We start from the raw sequence: 16,241 nt of genomic DNA, 5'->3' as shown, positions 1-16,241 counted from the left end.
TCCCTTTTATTCAATTGAAGGTCATTCCTACCGGTTTTGATTACTAAACGAACACTGGAGGTTGATCGTGACAGTTTACGTTCCCTAAAGAAGATATCCCGGAACTGAAGGCAGCTTCTTCCCCGGTATTGCTGTTTTAAGTAAATATAGTTAAAACTAGACCACTTAACACAGAAACAGATGGCTGAATAGCACAACAGATGATTTCCCCCAGTTTCTCATGACTGGGAAGCAAGGCTAAAATCTATTTGTGCCAAATCACAAATGAATAGAATCTGGTGCTTTCAATCTAACTAAGACGACACACACTCTACAACCATCACAAAATCACCACTTCACACAGATTCTCAGGACCGGAATACTATGCAGGTCAAGACTAAGGGTATGTCTACACTGGAAACTTCGAAGCGCTGCCACAGGAATGCTCCCACAGCAGCGCTTTGAAGTGCGAGCGTGGTCGCGCGTGAGCGAGCTCTCCCAGCGCTCCTGGTAATCCACCTCCACGAGGGGATAAGCTCCGAGTGCTGGGAGAGCGGCTCCCGGTGCTCGGAGCCTGTCTACACTAGCGCTTTAAAGCGCTCTGACTTGCTGCGCTCAGGGGGATGATTTTTCACACCTCTGAGCCAGCAAGTTAGAGCGCTATCAAATGTAAGTGTAGACAAGCCCTAAGGTGCCACAGGGATGTGTGTGTGTGTGTGTGTAGGGGATTATGGTTAATGGTGTGAGCTGAGCACCCACCAAACTGCCTATCTAGCTCCAGTCAATGTTAGCAGGCTCTTGCGTTCATGAGCAATAACAAAAAATTGACAGAAGACAGATGGCCTAATTTTCAAAAGCCTAGAGAAATCCAAGGGCCCACTGAGTCCAGTGGGATTTGTGGGTGCTCAGCAACTCTTTCTCTTACACACAGATATTCTCAGGTGGAAAGGTTCTACAGAAAAAGACAAAACCATACACACAAAGATTTTAAAAATATGCCCATTTGTCTAAAGTTAGGTTCCTAGGTCCAGAGCTAGACACAAAAATAAGTGACTTGATCTTTCAAAACTGCTGAGCACCCAGGAAATCCCACTGGCTTAAAACCAGGCCTCTTATTTAGATGCTTAACTGTGAATTTAGCAGCTTAATTTTAGGCATCCAGGTTTGAAAATCCTCTTAAATATTTCAAAGGGCAAAACTGTGTTACCTTCTTTTCTGACAAGTCATGATCAAGCTCATCTTCAGAATCCTCTTCGCTCTGCTGCTGCTGTTGCTGCTGCTCCTGCATGTCCTTCATTTTAATCAGCAATTCTGCTTTTGGTGCAGATGTGCTGTAGTAAGTGGAATTGGTTGTCAAGGAGATGGCAGAAGGCATGCCCTGCTCCTCTTTCCTGGTAAAAAAACAGTCATAACTTTAATTAACTGCCTGACATCCTGAGCACTGAAAAGAGAGAACAGTCTTTCAAACCCATCATTTTGCCAAGTAAATGGACTGTTTAATGGAAAGATGATAACTATGGCAACAATGCAGGGTCAAATGTCTGAGGAAAAATTGCCACACTGGAAGGCACAAAAGCTAGTTATCAACTTAGGCAATTAAAAGGAACTAGCAAAACCTCCAGCTGGAAGCAATTATTTGCAGTCTGTCTTTTAATTGCGCTTTGTAACAGTGATTAAATCATTATTTACTATTCTTGATTAAACAGGCATTGGTATGAAGGCAGTGGTTTTGTCTACATCTGTGCTCTCACTGGTTAGTGATTCCATAATCCTCAAAACACATCTTCTGGTGAAAATGCAGCAGATCACATTTCATTTTTTCCATTATGAACCTTAAAGATCCTATTACTTTATGCAACACTCTCTTGATTAGTTGAAAAGTGGTCTTTATGGGGATTTTAAGAGACTCAGGAAGCAGAGTAATAAAAACAGAAATATTAGCAATGATCAACAATACCAAAAATACCACAGCGGATGAAGCAGTACTGAATTTTCAAAATGCATTTAGTAAACATTTTTAAAGTGAAAGAATTAGGACACTGTTAATGACATGATTAAAATTCATAACTGGTCAAGGCAGTGCTTTAAGAAACATAAATTTAAAATCCTTTTCTTCTCTATTTTCTGTCCGAACTCCCCTATCTCTTGACTGGCACACTGTTATGCAAGCATGACTATCTCCAGCTCCAAATTAATTCAATGGAATTAGCAGGATTCAAAAAAGAATCAGACATTTACATAAGTAAGAAGAATACCCAATATTATAATAGTAAAACAAAACCAAGACATTTAGAAGGGATATAAACTTTCATGCTTCTGGGCATAGAGTGGCCTCTAACTATTGGAGGTCAGGCAAAAACTTTCTCCAAGGGCAGATTATCCCACATTTATTTATTACAGGCTTTTTTGCATCTTCCTCTGTAGTGCTTGGTGCTGGTCACTGTTGGAGGTAGAATATTGGATTAGATCAGTGGTTCTCAACCCACGGGCTGCTTGCAGCCCAATCAGGACACAGATCCGGCCCATGTGACATCCTCAAGGCCATACAGGTAGTATTGTGTGGATGTGGCACACAACCCAGAGAACTGCACATGTGGCCCACAATGGTAAATAGGTTGAGAACCACTGCTTTGATCCAGTACCTTGCATAATGACTTAGCCACTCCCAGTCTCTATGACTCCATTATGCAAGGTAGCCTGTCTCCCCTTGTTTTTTTTCCTGCAAAACCCCCCCCAAGACGTTCTGGTTAAACTTGGATTATTGCTGTGCACATTGTAAGATGAGCTGTTGCCAGCAGGAGAATGAGTTTGTGTGTGTGGTTTTTGGAAAAGGGGGATGTGTGGGGGGGGGGGGTGAGAAAACCTGGATTAGTGCTGGAGGTGACCCACCTTGATTATCATGCGCATTATAAAGAGGGGTTTCAAAGGGGGATGGGCTGTTGCCAGCAGGAGAGTGAATTTGTATGTGTGTGTGTGGGGGGGGGGGGGGGGAAAGGGTGAGAAAACCTGGATTGTGCTGGAAATGGCTCTACTTGAGGATCACTTTAGATAAGCTGTTGCCAGCGGGGGAGTGAGGTGGGAGGAAGTTTTGTTTCATGGTCTCTGTGTGTATATAATGTCTTCTGCAGTTTCCACGATATGCTATGCATCCGATGAAGTGAGCTGTAGCTCACGAAAGCTCATGCTCAAATAAACTGGTTAGTCTCTAAGGTGCCACAAGTACTCCTTTTCTTTTTAGAAAAAGACTGCTTCCCTAGATCCAGAGACCAGCTATAACAAGGACAGTGACAATGCAAGCTTCTCCATAACCCCATCCAGTAGTGAGTCTTCAACCTGGAGGGCCCTGCCTCTGAGATTAGGAATGTGTCTCTGCTGAGATTGCTCACAGGATTCCAGTAAATATCAACTGTGATGAAAAATTTTGTGATGTCAGTATCTGTCCACTAGCAAACAAAAAAACCCTTGGTATAGAGAAGTCTTCACCATTAATGTGAGAGAAACCTAAACCAAGTTTGTCTCACACAGGCAGAAATTTTGATGCAACAGCCTTCAAGTTCCACTTTAATAAGCACTACGATAACCTCAGTGCCATTATCTGTGAGAACACCTAGAAACGGTTTTTAAAAGTTCCCATAGTGTATTGATTATAACCACGCTTCAGGCTACCAAATTCACGGCATTATACAATATAAGGTTTCTCATCGAACTTCAGGACAAAATTGTATCTGAAATTGCACCAACACTCAGAGATCAAAGATCTGTATGTTTCAACTGCTTTTTTGTTATATTTTACTATTCTGTTCCCATTCTCAACTAGGTGATAACAGGTTACTTTGATCCAGGTTATATTATCTATGTTCATTTTAAGTTTTCTTTGTAAGCCTGCTTGATATTATAAATACTAAAACGTTGCTCCTTTCACTGTCTGGACCTCATCACACTGGATGGTCTTAGTGAAATTTCTAAAGCCTTTGAGAAATGTCTCATGATAGAATTCTAATTGTTCCTTCCCAAACTCCCTTATGTGATTGTTTAGCTTTTCCCAGTTTGGTTGTGGTGTAATGTAATAAATATTTTACACCATAACTAACTCGTACAGAGCTTAACATATATATGTTCTTTGCAATAGGACTCTAATTTTTGCTCCTGTGATTATTGATCTGGTCAATAAATAACACTGCCAAAAACGCCATTTTAATGGGAATACCTAAAAATGAACAGTATGAAGAAGGATCCTTAAATGTTTAGGGAAAAATACAAAGTTGGACAGCAACAAGGGAAAGGTCACTGGATTGTGGAAACACTTTACTCACTTTTCCTCTGCAATTTTTGGAGAAGGAACTTTTGGTAGGAGCTTTCTGCGTTGTTGAGCTTCTTCTAAGAGGTGTTCATCTTTAGGGAAGATTCCCACCATCAGATCCATCGTAGTTTTTATTTTCACATTAGGATCCAAAATATCTGCTAGAGATTTATCTTTTCCCACAATCTCCCTGGCTAGTTCCTCAGACTTCCAGTCTTCAAAGGTCTTCTCTTTGGCCTTCACGTAGCTGATTACAGGGATGGAGGCATCACTGTCCTTCAAGTTGTTCCCAAGTGCTTCGGCTGATTGTGGGTCAGGGAGTCTGGTTTTGCTCTCAGGCTCTGGTTCTACACCCCGCCTTGTGTAAGCACAGAAACGTGAGTAGGATTGCTCAGAAGTACTGAGTGTTTTAATCTGGTCCTTCTCCAAACCACTAGGTAAGGCAGGAGGCTCCATGGTGCTCACGAGGTTCTGGCGACTTTCCTTCTCTGCATTGCTCTCAGAATGAACTATCTTGATGGGAACCATTTTTACTGTAGTGTTGTTATCTATCACTCTTTCAATTCTGGAAAAAAAGAAAGGAAAATTAACTGTTGTAAATTCAAGATCTTTTGATGCTGATTCTTATCCATAAAAAGGGAAAAGGTCTGTCTGTATGCTAACAAAGATCAATTTATTAATACAAGGAAACCTTTTCTCATATCACATCTCAAACCCTCAACTTAGGGATCTACCTTTTCTCAGACATTTTAAAAGTAAATTATTATTTCACTTACACAGATCTCCAGCATTAGCCTCACACTACACAAAACATGACTTTTCTATAGGCTACAGGACTGACAAAGTACGATACTTACACCTGTCTTGAAACAGTTCAAAACATGAGCTTATAAAAAAATGCATTTTTTAAAAAAACCCTGCACATAAAATATGAAAGTCTCATAATCAGAACCTAGTTTATCTTTGCATAAATAGAAAAAAGGAAGAAAAAATAAGAGAGAGGGAAAGAAGAAGAAAAAACAGCTACTCAAAAAAGAATAATTATATTTAAGCCTAAGTTTTTGTCACAGGTATTTTTAATAAAGATCATGGACAGGTCATGGGCAATAATGAAAAATTCACGGAAGCCTGTGACCTGTCCTTGACTGTTACTGAGTATCCCCATGACAAAATGAGTAGCCTGGGCAACCGGGGGAAAGGGGGAAGAGGTTGGGAGCTCCGGGCTCCCCCTCTGCTGGCAGTTCCCCCCGCCTCCTGCAGCGGCTGGGAGCTCTAGGGATCCCCTCTGCTACCCACAGTGGCCGGGAGCGGCGGGGGTCCCTCTTGCCGGCGGGGGTCCCTCTTGCCGGCGGGGGTCTCCCCTGCTGTCCGCAGTGGATGGGAGCAGCGGGGATCCCCCTTGCTGCCGGGTACCCCATGCCGCCCGCGGTGGCCGGGAGTGGTGGAGGTCGCTCCGCCGCCCTCAGCGGCAGGGAGCAGTGGGGATTCCCCCTGATGTCCGCGGGGAAGGTGGGATATAGGGGAGCGGCAGGGGTCCCCCTTGCTGACCGTGGCGACCAGGAGCTGCGGGGTACCTGCAGGCAGCAGGGGACCCTGCAGCTCCCAGCCAGCACTGGCTGAAATCATGGAGGTCTTTGGAAGTCATGGATTCCGTGACTTCCATGACTAAATCAGAGCCTTAATTATATTCAATTCTGCATTGTTTTGTCAGTGACAGCCTATTGCAGGGATCCTCTAATATATACTGCTGAGCTATCTTGTGCTTAAGACAAGACATTCAATCAAGAACATATCTTTTTTAATGGTAATTTAGATTTTAAATTGGAAAATAACATGTTAGATAAACAGCCGCTCTGTTTACACTACTGGAGTATGTGTGCTGTATGTACACTATAAAACCAAAACACAGATGGGGTGGTTTCAAGTTTGAAGAAAGTTTAAAATTATTGCTATAATGTTGTGGGTTTGGAAGGTTTAGCCCAAGCAAAGGAACACTGGTAAAATATCTGGTTTCTGCTAGCTGGCTTTCTTTTAGATTAGTGACTGAGAGACTACACATATAGCTGCTTGGCTATATGTGTGGGTGTGTCCCAGAAGTAAAAATAAAGCTATACTTTACTGTACTTTCATGGAGAACAGAAAATAAGTCAATATTGTACTCCTCTGCAGCAGTAATCTATATATTTATATTTGTGTCTGTATGAATATACAGACTATATTACACACATTCACTCACCCCTATATGAAATGACATATATAGGTGATATTTTGACTATACTGCATATGCAATATTCTGATAGATCTAAAAAAGAATTCTTCTTAAAATAAGGGGAAAAAACCACACCTCAAATCCTTCTCCAGTAAGGATCTTTTCAGACTGTCAGTCGTTTTGGAAAGTTCACACTCAACTCTGTCTTTCACGCCAAGCTCTCTCAGCTCACGATTCAGCAAATCACTTGAGCATGTGTTTAAGAACCAGTGACTTCAATTGGACTTATGCACAAAGGACATGTTTAAGAGCTTTGCTGAAAAAGGACCTTATTTCTTTTTTCTTAAAAAAAATCATAAGGAAGAAAAAAACACACCTTAAAAATGAAAGACAAGAATTCTACACTAAAATAGCAAGCATCAGTTGAGTGATAGTGTTATCACACTGCCCAGTATCAAATATATATGGTGAGATTTTCTAGAGTGCTAAGCATTACCATAACACTGATCTACCCAAAGTCAGTGGTAAAATTCCTCTTGACTTCAGCGGGAACAGAGAGAGACCAACGCTGGGTGCTTTTGAAAATCTCCTCTGAAGCACATTCAAACTGATGCATGCACATACACACCCATAAAACCCATTACATATTTCCTAATCTAGTGTATGAAATTCCAAATCCTCATATAAACTACACTTATGGCTATCACTAAGCTGAGCCCACAAAATGGCATAATTGTTTCCATAGCATAAATTATTGAAGAGTGGCTGCTGCTGCTCTGTGGTAAATGTTGAAGCCAGCATCCCATCATAATCCCAGTTTTTATTATCTTCTAATGACCCCAAAAAAGAAAGTGATCCCACAAAATCTGGTATCCAGCCTCTTGAACTTGAATATAGAGATTTTCCCAGAAATTTAGTAAAATTCAGAAAAGAAATTTGGAAAATAAAGGTGTATTAAAATGTTTTGCCCAACTATGAGTGGTTTCTAAGCCACTACATACAGGGAGCTAAAACAATTATTGTGCAAGAAAATTGAATTCATTTTGGTGGCACCTATTCCAGAAGCTTACATGTGAGATACAATTATCATTATCTGCAAATTATGAATTTTGAGGGTTTTTTGTTTTTGTTTTTGTTTTTTTTTTTTCAAATAAAAGTTTTGAAAGCAGCTTGGCTATGGAAACTTCCCCACAGTTCACTTAGTCAGAAGTGCCCTAAATTAATGTGTGAGTGTGGGGGGAAAGGGAATATGGAGGCTGTGGGGGATAGGGGCCTGGGGAGAAATGCGGAGGAGAAAGAATCAGATACAGAGCGGGGGACAAAGGAGCAGAAGAGACATGGATTGGGTGGGGATCACACAGTAGGACTGCAGGTAGGTATCTTCTCTGCTTTTTGAATGACCATGTACTAGGCAGGAGGGGGGCAAAAAGTTGTACTCCTGGGGGAATTCTGTGCCACTGCACAATGCAGAATTTTGCAGAAAATGGTGTACGTGCAGAATTTCCTCCCCCCCCAATGAGCTGCAGAGATGTTGGCCACCACTAGGGGCCGCTGGACCCGGCAGAGTGCAGCCTGCAAATAGAAGACAAGGCTAGGGGGAAGTGGGAGGGAACTGGAGGGTTCCCAGCAGCTGCAGTTCCCTGCACGTCCTGAAGAAAGGACTTGGCACACAGGAAACTCAGTGCAAGCCTGGGACCCAACATCAGGCTGTTTCTCCCTCTGGACACTTGGGCTCTGGGGGGTAGAGGGTATGAGTGTCTGGACTGGGGGGGGGAAGCGTTGGACTCTGGGGGGTACAGGGTGTGAGTGGGGGGGGGGTGGGCACGCAGCTAGGCTCTGGCGAGGAAGGAGGTGAGAATGTCTTTGCTGAGGGGGCAGGGCTGGGCTCTGGGGGGAATGAGGTGTGAGTGTCTGGCCCCCCGGCTGGGCCCTGGAGGGGGAGGGGGCAGAGAAACAGGAACTGGGTTTTCATAGGGGTTTCTTTAAGTCTCTACTCCTGGGGAATTGTTGTGTGTGTGTCTGTATTGTTACAGAAATACTTGCTGACAGGTATTTTGAAATAAATTACCAAAATAATTGAAACTGGCGTGATTATGTAGTGTTATTTTGACAAATACAATTTGCAGAATTTTCAAATATTGTGTGCAGAATTTAATTAATTTTTTTGGTGCAGAATTTTTAATTTTGGGGCACAGAATTCCCTCAGGAGTAAAAGTAGGGGGAAACAGATTGGCAGAATATGGAGGAGATGACTGAAGGGGAGTAGGGCAGGGGAAAAAGGCATGGAATGAGGTTGGACGTGACGGGGGATGCACAAAGAATGTGTGCGCAAGGGAAGGCACCAATACAGGTGCAGAGACCTTGAGGAGGTATCGATCGGAGTGCAAAGAACCTGGGGAGGAGCATGGGGAGTGGAAGGGCGATACTACGGCACTCTAAGAGGCAGACGACAAAGAGGTGGGGGCAGACGACAGCAGACTTTGGAGAGGTGGAGTTACGGAAGGTGGGTGCAGGGGATTGGGGAAGGCATGCATCCATGGATGGATGGAAAGGTGGAGTCTTAAACAGGATAAATATCTAGAATAAGTTAAATGCCTAGAGCTGCTCATATGATGAAAGCTTCCCCCTCTTCTCCACACCCCTTCATACCCTGCCCTGATATCACTCCCCTCTGCACACACACCTTCCATGGACTTGCTGAAATCTGCAGAAGAGGAGCCGGGTTTGAGTGGGATCTCTTAAGAGACCCTGTCTGTTGGAGCATGGCTTTTCTCACCTCCTCTCCCTATGTCCTAATCCAATTTACATTTTTGGTGCCCATTAAGAAAACAGGGAAAATCACAAACAAACAACAAAAATGTAGTTGAAGAGTTCAGGTTGAAAGAGTGCTTGAATGGAGTCCAGCCAAGGCTCCCTCCTACCCCAAACTGCGCTCTCCTGACAAAAATTCTATACTTGTTAAAAGACCTGCAAGATGTACAGGTAAGGGAACCAGCCTGCTCCTTACTGCCCCATGCAAACTTAACCCATTCAAACTTAACTTTGCCCCCTGGTTTTGTCCTACAACGAAATATGCTGTTGAGAACACACTGCTGATTTTACATATTAAGACAGATTGTCCACACTCCCTAAGGGATATGGACAGCCAAATCTCATTAAGATTAATGGAAATTGGGCATCCAAATCCCCATGACATTTTGTGAGCAGTCAGTCTAAATATGTAGTCAAGATTTCCAAAGAGGCATAATCCCAGGGCATACAAGTTATTGGATTCAATGCTGGGGTAGGTAACTGGGTGAAATTCTATGGCCTGTGATATACAAGGGGTCAGACTAGTTTGTCCCTTCTGCCTTAAAAATCCATGAAGCCACATGAACACTGAAGAAGGTTTTCTCACAGTATGATGTGTTGGGCGACTAGAAGAATGTCCATAGGAATAAAAAGAGTGGAATGACTGATAAGGTGTTTTGTGTGTGATAAGGTGGTTTTGGATCTTGATGGTTATATAAGTATGTGGAAAGGGTAGAGAGTTTTGAGACGGAGGTAAAGGGGCCTGCAAAGGTATGGAGAGGTATGCAGAACAGGATTGCTTACAGGTTTGGATATTTAATCATATTAACTATATTGTTTAGAAATTAATACACACAAGATTCTTTTTGGTAGCAACCTATTCAATAGCTTACTGGAAATGTATTTCTTAAATATAAATGGGACTATGTAATATTCCTGCCCTTTATTTTGTAATTGGCATTTTTGTGTATGCAAATTTAAGGATTCAAAGTTAAAGTTGGATGGGCAGCATAAGTCAGGTGGGGCAATGGTAAATGACGGAGAATTATATGGAAGTGGAGAACTATTAAATTCCAAATTTACTAATTATTGTGGCATTTTTGAAGAGTATTTGGTTAAAAAAGTATAATTTTACTGGAAATACTTTGAAATACACTCTCAACCTTCACTCTTTTAAGAAAGTTTTCAATTATAATATATTGTACACACCATAAGTACAGTGTATTTCTCCATGCAATAAAATAATTCTAGTTACGATGTTGCAGAAATTGCCATGCCTATCCAATTTACATTATCAGCAAGACATCTTCCCTACAGAAAGGCAGATACGTATTAACAGTACCAGACACTAGAAGCCTACAGTACACACACTAACATTCCTGAAAACTGGCATGCAAGGAATCAGAACATGTTAAGCATCATTGTTAAATTGTATATTTATGCTGAACTACTCAATGTATTCCACTTATGAAATAAATATAGTAAAGAACAGAGATATGACACACATTTTCCCATTTGTTACAGTAACTGTTTCATTAGGTGAATAATTTGAGGACAATAAATTGTATACATACTCAAGGACAGTGGTGGAGATTTTTGAAGTGTTAATGGAAGATGTATGGCTAAATCCCCATACACTGCTTTCAAAATGTCAACCAATATATGTGCATATAATCAGGCACATTGACATTAAAGTTGTGTAAAAAGGCAATGCCAAATAAACTTAATTTACCATGTATTCTTCAATATCCATTCACAATGCAGTACGGTAAGGAACTCATTACTGTAATTCACCAGTGTACCTAGGAATTGGAGATCATATGATATATTTCACTTATTGTAATAAGAATAGTCACGCTGGGTCAGACCAATGGTCCATCATGTCTTTTGACAGTATTCTGTCTTTTGACAGTGGCTAGTGTCCAATGCTTCAGAGAGAATGAACAGAACAGTCTATTATCAAATAATCCATCCCCTGTTGTTCAGTCCCGGTAGGGTTGCCAGCCCTCCAGGATAGTCCTGGAGGCTCCAGGAATTAAAGTTTAATCTTTAATTAAAGATTATGTAATTTGATGAAACCTCCAGGAATATGAAAAGGAGTACTAATGGCACTTTAGAGACTAACCAATTTATTTGAGCATAAGATTTCATGAGCTACAGCTCACTTCATCGGATGCATTCAGTGGAAAATACAGTGAGGAGATATATATACACACAGAACATGAAAAAATGGGTGTTATCATACACACTGTAAGGAGAGTGATCACTTAAGATGAGCTATTACCAGCAGGAGAGCAGGGGGAGGGGGAGGAGAAAACCTTTTGTAGTGATAATCAAGATGGGCCATTGCCAGCAGTTAACAGAAACGTCTGAGGAGCAGTGGGGGGTGGGGGAAATAAACATGGGGAAATACTTTTACTTTGTGTAATGACACATCCACTCCTAGTCTCTATTCAAGCCTAAGTTAAATTATATCCAGTTTGCAAATTAATTCCAATTCAGCAGTCTCTCGTTGGAGTCTGTTTTTGAAGTCTTTTTGTTCTAATATTGCAACCTTTAGGTCTGAAATCGAGTGACCAGAGAGATTGAAGTGTTCTCCGACTGGTTTTTGAATGTTATAATTCTTGACATCTGATTTGTGTCCATTTATTCTTTTATGTAGAGACTGTCCGGTTTGGCCAATGTACATGGCAGAGGGGCATTGCTGGCACCTGATGGCCTATATCACATTGGTGGATGTGCAGGTGAATGAGCCTCTGATAGTATGGCTGATGTGATTAGGCCCTATGATGGTGTCCCCTAAATAGATATGTGGACACAGTTGGCAACGGGCTTTGTTGCAAGGATAGGTTCCTGGGTTAGTGGTTCTGTTGTGTGGTTGCTGGTGAGTATTTGCTTCAGGTTGGGGGGCTGTCTGTAAGCAAGGACTGGCATGTCTCCCAGATTTGTGAGAGTGATGGGTCGTCCTTCAGGATAGGTTGTAGATCCTTGATGATGCGTTGGAGAGGTTTTAGTTGGGGGCTGAAGGTGAGGGCTAGTGGCGTTCTGTTATTATCTTTGTTAGGCCTGTCCTGTAGTAGGTGACTTCTGGGAACTCTTCTGGCTCTGTCAATTTGTTTCTTCACTTCAGCAGGTGGGTATTGTAGTTGTAAGAATGCTTGATAGAGATCTTGTAGGTGTTTGTCTCTGTCTGAGGGGTTGGAGCAAATGCGTTTGTATCGTGGAGCTTGGCTGTAGACAATGGATCGTGTGGTGTGGTCTGGATGAAAGCTGGAGGCATGTAGGTAGGAATAGCGGTCAGTAGGTTTCCGGTATAGGGTGGTGTTTATGTGACCATCGCTTATTGGCACCGTAGTGTCCAGGAAGTGGATCTCTTGTGTGGACTGGTCCAGGCTGAGGTTGATGGTGGGATGGAAATTTGTTGAAATCATGGTGGAATTCCTCAAGGGCTTCTTTTCCATGGGTCCAGATGATGAAGATGTCATCAATATAGTACAAGTAGAGTAGGGGCATTAGGGGACGAGAAGCATTGTTCTAAGTCAGCCATAAAAATGTTGGCATACTGTGGGGCCATGCAGGTACCCATAGCAGTGCCGCTGATTTGAAGGTATATATTGTCCCCAAATGTGAAATATTTATGGGTGAGGACAAAGTCACAAAGTTCAGCCACCAGGTTTGCCGTGACATTATCGGGGATACTGTTCCTGACAGCTTGTAGTCCATCTTTGTGTGGAATGTTGTTGTAGAGGGCTTCTACATCCATAGTGGCCAGGATGGTGTTTTCAGGAAGATCACCGATGGATTATAGTTTCCTCAGGAAGTCAGTGGTGTCTCGAAGATAGCTGGGAGTGCTGGTAGCGTAGGGCCTGAGGAGGGAGTCTACATAGCCAGACAATCCTGCTGTCAGGGTGCCAATGCCTGAGATGATGGGACGTATAGAATGCCCCAGGTCATCCAACCAAAATTGGCAACCCTAGCTTCTGTCAGTCAGAGGTTTAGGGACACCCAGAGCATGGGGTTGCATCCCTGACCATCTTGGTTAATAGCCATGGATGGACCTATCCTCCATGAAGTTATCTAATTCTTTTTTTAACCCAGTTATACTTTTTTGCCTTCACAACATCTCCTGGCAATGAGTTCCACAGGTTGACTGTGCATTGTGTGAAGACGTTCTTCCTTATGTTTGTTTTAAATGTGTTGTCTATTAATTTCATTGGATGACCTGTGGTCCTTATATTATGTGAAGGGGTAAATAACACTTCCTTATTCACTTTCTCTACATCATTCATGATTTTATAGCCCTCTATCATCTCCTCCCTTAGTCATCTCGTCTCTAAACTGAATAGTCCCAGTCTTTTTAATCTCTCCGCACATGGAAGCTGTTCCATGCTCCTAATAATTTTTGTAGTCCTTCCCTGTACCTTTTCCAATGCCAATATATCTTTTTTGAGATGGGGCAACCAGAACTGCATGCTATATTCAAGGAGTGGGTGTACATGGATTTATAAAGGCATGATGATATTTTCCATCTTATCATCTATCCCTTCCCTAATGGCTTCTATCATTGTTCGCTTTTTTCATTGCCACTGCACATTGAATAGATGTGTAAGCAGTGTCAGGATGAGCTCCACCCTGACATCTGGTGGTGAGGTGTGGCAAGTTGTGGAAAAGAACTTCAGGGGCTGATCTCATTTGCATAGGCACACCCACCCCGCCTAGAATGAGGCCATAGCTGCCCAAATGGTCACTTTATTGGGGCAGGAAGAATAAATTGTTATTACCCTGATTATGGGAACTGTGCTTGGAACTGTACTTGGCCTTTTGTTATGATGGACGGACTCACCATCAACTAAGTAGCACTCGCTAGGCAAGGGTCATGGGTTCCAAAACTCTGTGAATTGAGAGAGGCTGGGGACAAGTATTAATACTTGGTGGCATGTGCCCCTTGGTGAGGACCTTGCATGCTAATTGCACTTCCTCCTCTCTCCTCTGTGGAATATCAGAGCTAATTTTAATTCCATTAGGAGTCTAGTTACAGGCTGCTGAGCTCACTTTGGGCTAATGGTGTACCAGCATTGAGGCTCCCCTACTACAAGCTGAATTCACCAAAGAGCTGAACTGACTAAGAGCTGAAATCACTGAGTGTTGTGTTAAGTAGGGGGGGAGCCTGAAGATATATTGTGGAGCAGCTTGCGGGACAGCTGGAGTGCCTTGTGGACAGGCTGGTGGAGCAGTTCGTGGGACGGCGGGAGCTGCTTGTGGGCCGCAGAGCGGAGCCGAGCAAAGCAGTTCGTGGGGCGGTTGGTGGAGCAGAGCGGAGCGAAGGCCTATGGAGCTGTGGGGCGGTCAGCTTCAGATCATGTAAGGTGCCCCTCTCCCCCCCACTCCCCCACCCCCCCGCTCCAATCTCCACCCAGGTTGGGAGGTAAAGCTCTGCAGATAAACTTTTGAACTCTGGGGCTGCCCTGACCAGGGACAGAGACTTTTGGGACTTTGGGTGATTTCGGGTTGCTGGACTCAAGAACCAAAGGGACTCAAGAACCAAAGGCATGCCCCAAATTTGCTTGGGGCGGGTTTTTGCTCATGGGCTGTGAATCCTATTGGTGGTGTTTCCCCAACATAATGCCACACTGTTTCTCTCTGTTATTAAAAGGCTTTTTGCTACACTCAGACTATGTGCTTGCGAGAGGGGAAGTATTGCCTCTTGGAGGCGCCCAGCGGGGGTGGTATATATTTGTCCCAGGTCATTGGGTGGGGGCTCGAGCCAGTTTGCATTGTGTTATTGGAATGGACCCCCTAGATATTGAACCCGGCCCTTGTTGCTGCCAACTCTGACGGACAGAAGGGTTACAGATGTTATTAGAGAACTATCCATGATGGCTCCTAGATTTCTTTCTTGAGTAGTTACAACTAATTTAGACCCCATCATTTTTTATGTATACTTGGGATTATGTTTTCCAATGTGGATTATTTGGCATTTATCAGTATTGAATTTCATCTGCCATTTTGTTGCCCAGTCAACCAGTTTAGTGAGATCTCTTTGCAGTCAGCCTTTGCCTTTGCAGTCAGTCTTTGGCCTTAACTATCTTGAGTAATTTTGTATCATCTGCAAATGTTGCCTTGGGTTCACCTGCTTTTCCAGATCATTTATAAATACATTGAATGTGTTTCCTTATTTTGCTTTCTGATGTAACCATCACAGAATTGAGCTGTAGTTTTCAGTACCAGAATTTCCTTGTATTGAACAAAGAAAATACTAGGTCTTTAAAGAAACAAATTATAGCAATTTATAATTAATGGATTACAATGCAAGTATTTCACCAAATTCATGAGCTTAAAAACACCCCCCCCCCCCCGCCAAAAAAAAACCCCATAACAAAACACCCCACACCACACACACATACAAAACTTTAACCTTCTGGATTCCTCAAGTTCTTTACTAAGGTAAAACAAATGATTACTGAAGGATACTGTCTTCTAGAGAGGCTTCATTAAAAACAACAGATTTCTGCCACAAAAAGGTGCTCAGAAAAGGAAAAGGTAATTTGCTAGCTGTGAAGTCACACTTTATGAAAATCATGAGGTGCAAAAAATCTAGAAAACATGCAACAGCAACATCAATCTGTCAAAAATTCTTTCATTTTACAAATGCCATTTTTGATCCTGAAAAACTGAAAATAGCCCGGATAAATCTATATCACTACTGTGGAAAATAACCAGACATTCACACAGAGAACACACCGGGAACATATTGAAAGAAAATATATAATTGCTGACCTTTAAAAAAAAATATGCCTCTTTCACTCAGCATAGCAACTCAATACTCATTTAGTGAATATCGTTTGTCTGCATTTTTCAATCATGAATTATAATGTCATATTAAGTGTTTAATGAAAACTTATATTCCTGAGCCTCCTGGAAGGGTTTATAATATAGCAGGAAAATGACTGTTTATGACATTAT

At 42.4% G+C, this 16,241-nt stretch overlaps 1 protein-coding gene across 11 annotated transcripts in view; it reads right to left on the bottom strand.

The window, feature by feature from the left end:
• Window positions 1-16,241, bottom strand: part of SHROOM2 (shroom family member 2) — a 186,989-nt gene that overhangs the window by 12,008 nt on the left and 158,740 nt on the right. For all 11 annotated transcript variants that reach the window (XM_037899962.2, XM_043537794.1, XM_043537795.1 and 8 more), the window contains 2 exons: window positions 4,293-4,844; window positions 1,187-1,370 (listed from right to left, as the gene is read on the bottom strand). In XM_037899962.2, coding sequence (XP_037755890.1) covers window positions 1,187-1,370; window positions 4,293-4,844 — 736 coding nt within the window. The remainder of the gene's footprint in view (window positions 1-1,186; window positions 1,371-4,292; window positions 4,845-16,241) is intronic.

The sequence above is a fragment of the Chelonia mydas genome, chromosome 1 (genome assembly GCF_015237465.2).
Source record: "Chelonia mydas isolate rCheMyd1 chromosome 1, rCheMyd1.pri.v2, whole genome shotgun sequence".
In the NCBI taxonomy this organism is placed as follows: Eukaryota; Metazoa; Chordata; order Testudines; family Cheloniidae; genus Chelonia; species Chelonia mydas.
The sequence above is the reverse complement of the archived record's forward strand: the minus strand, read 5'-3'. Positions and strand labels throughout refer to the sequence as shown.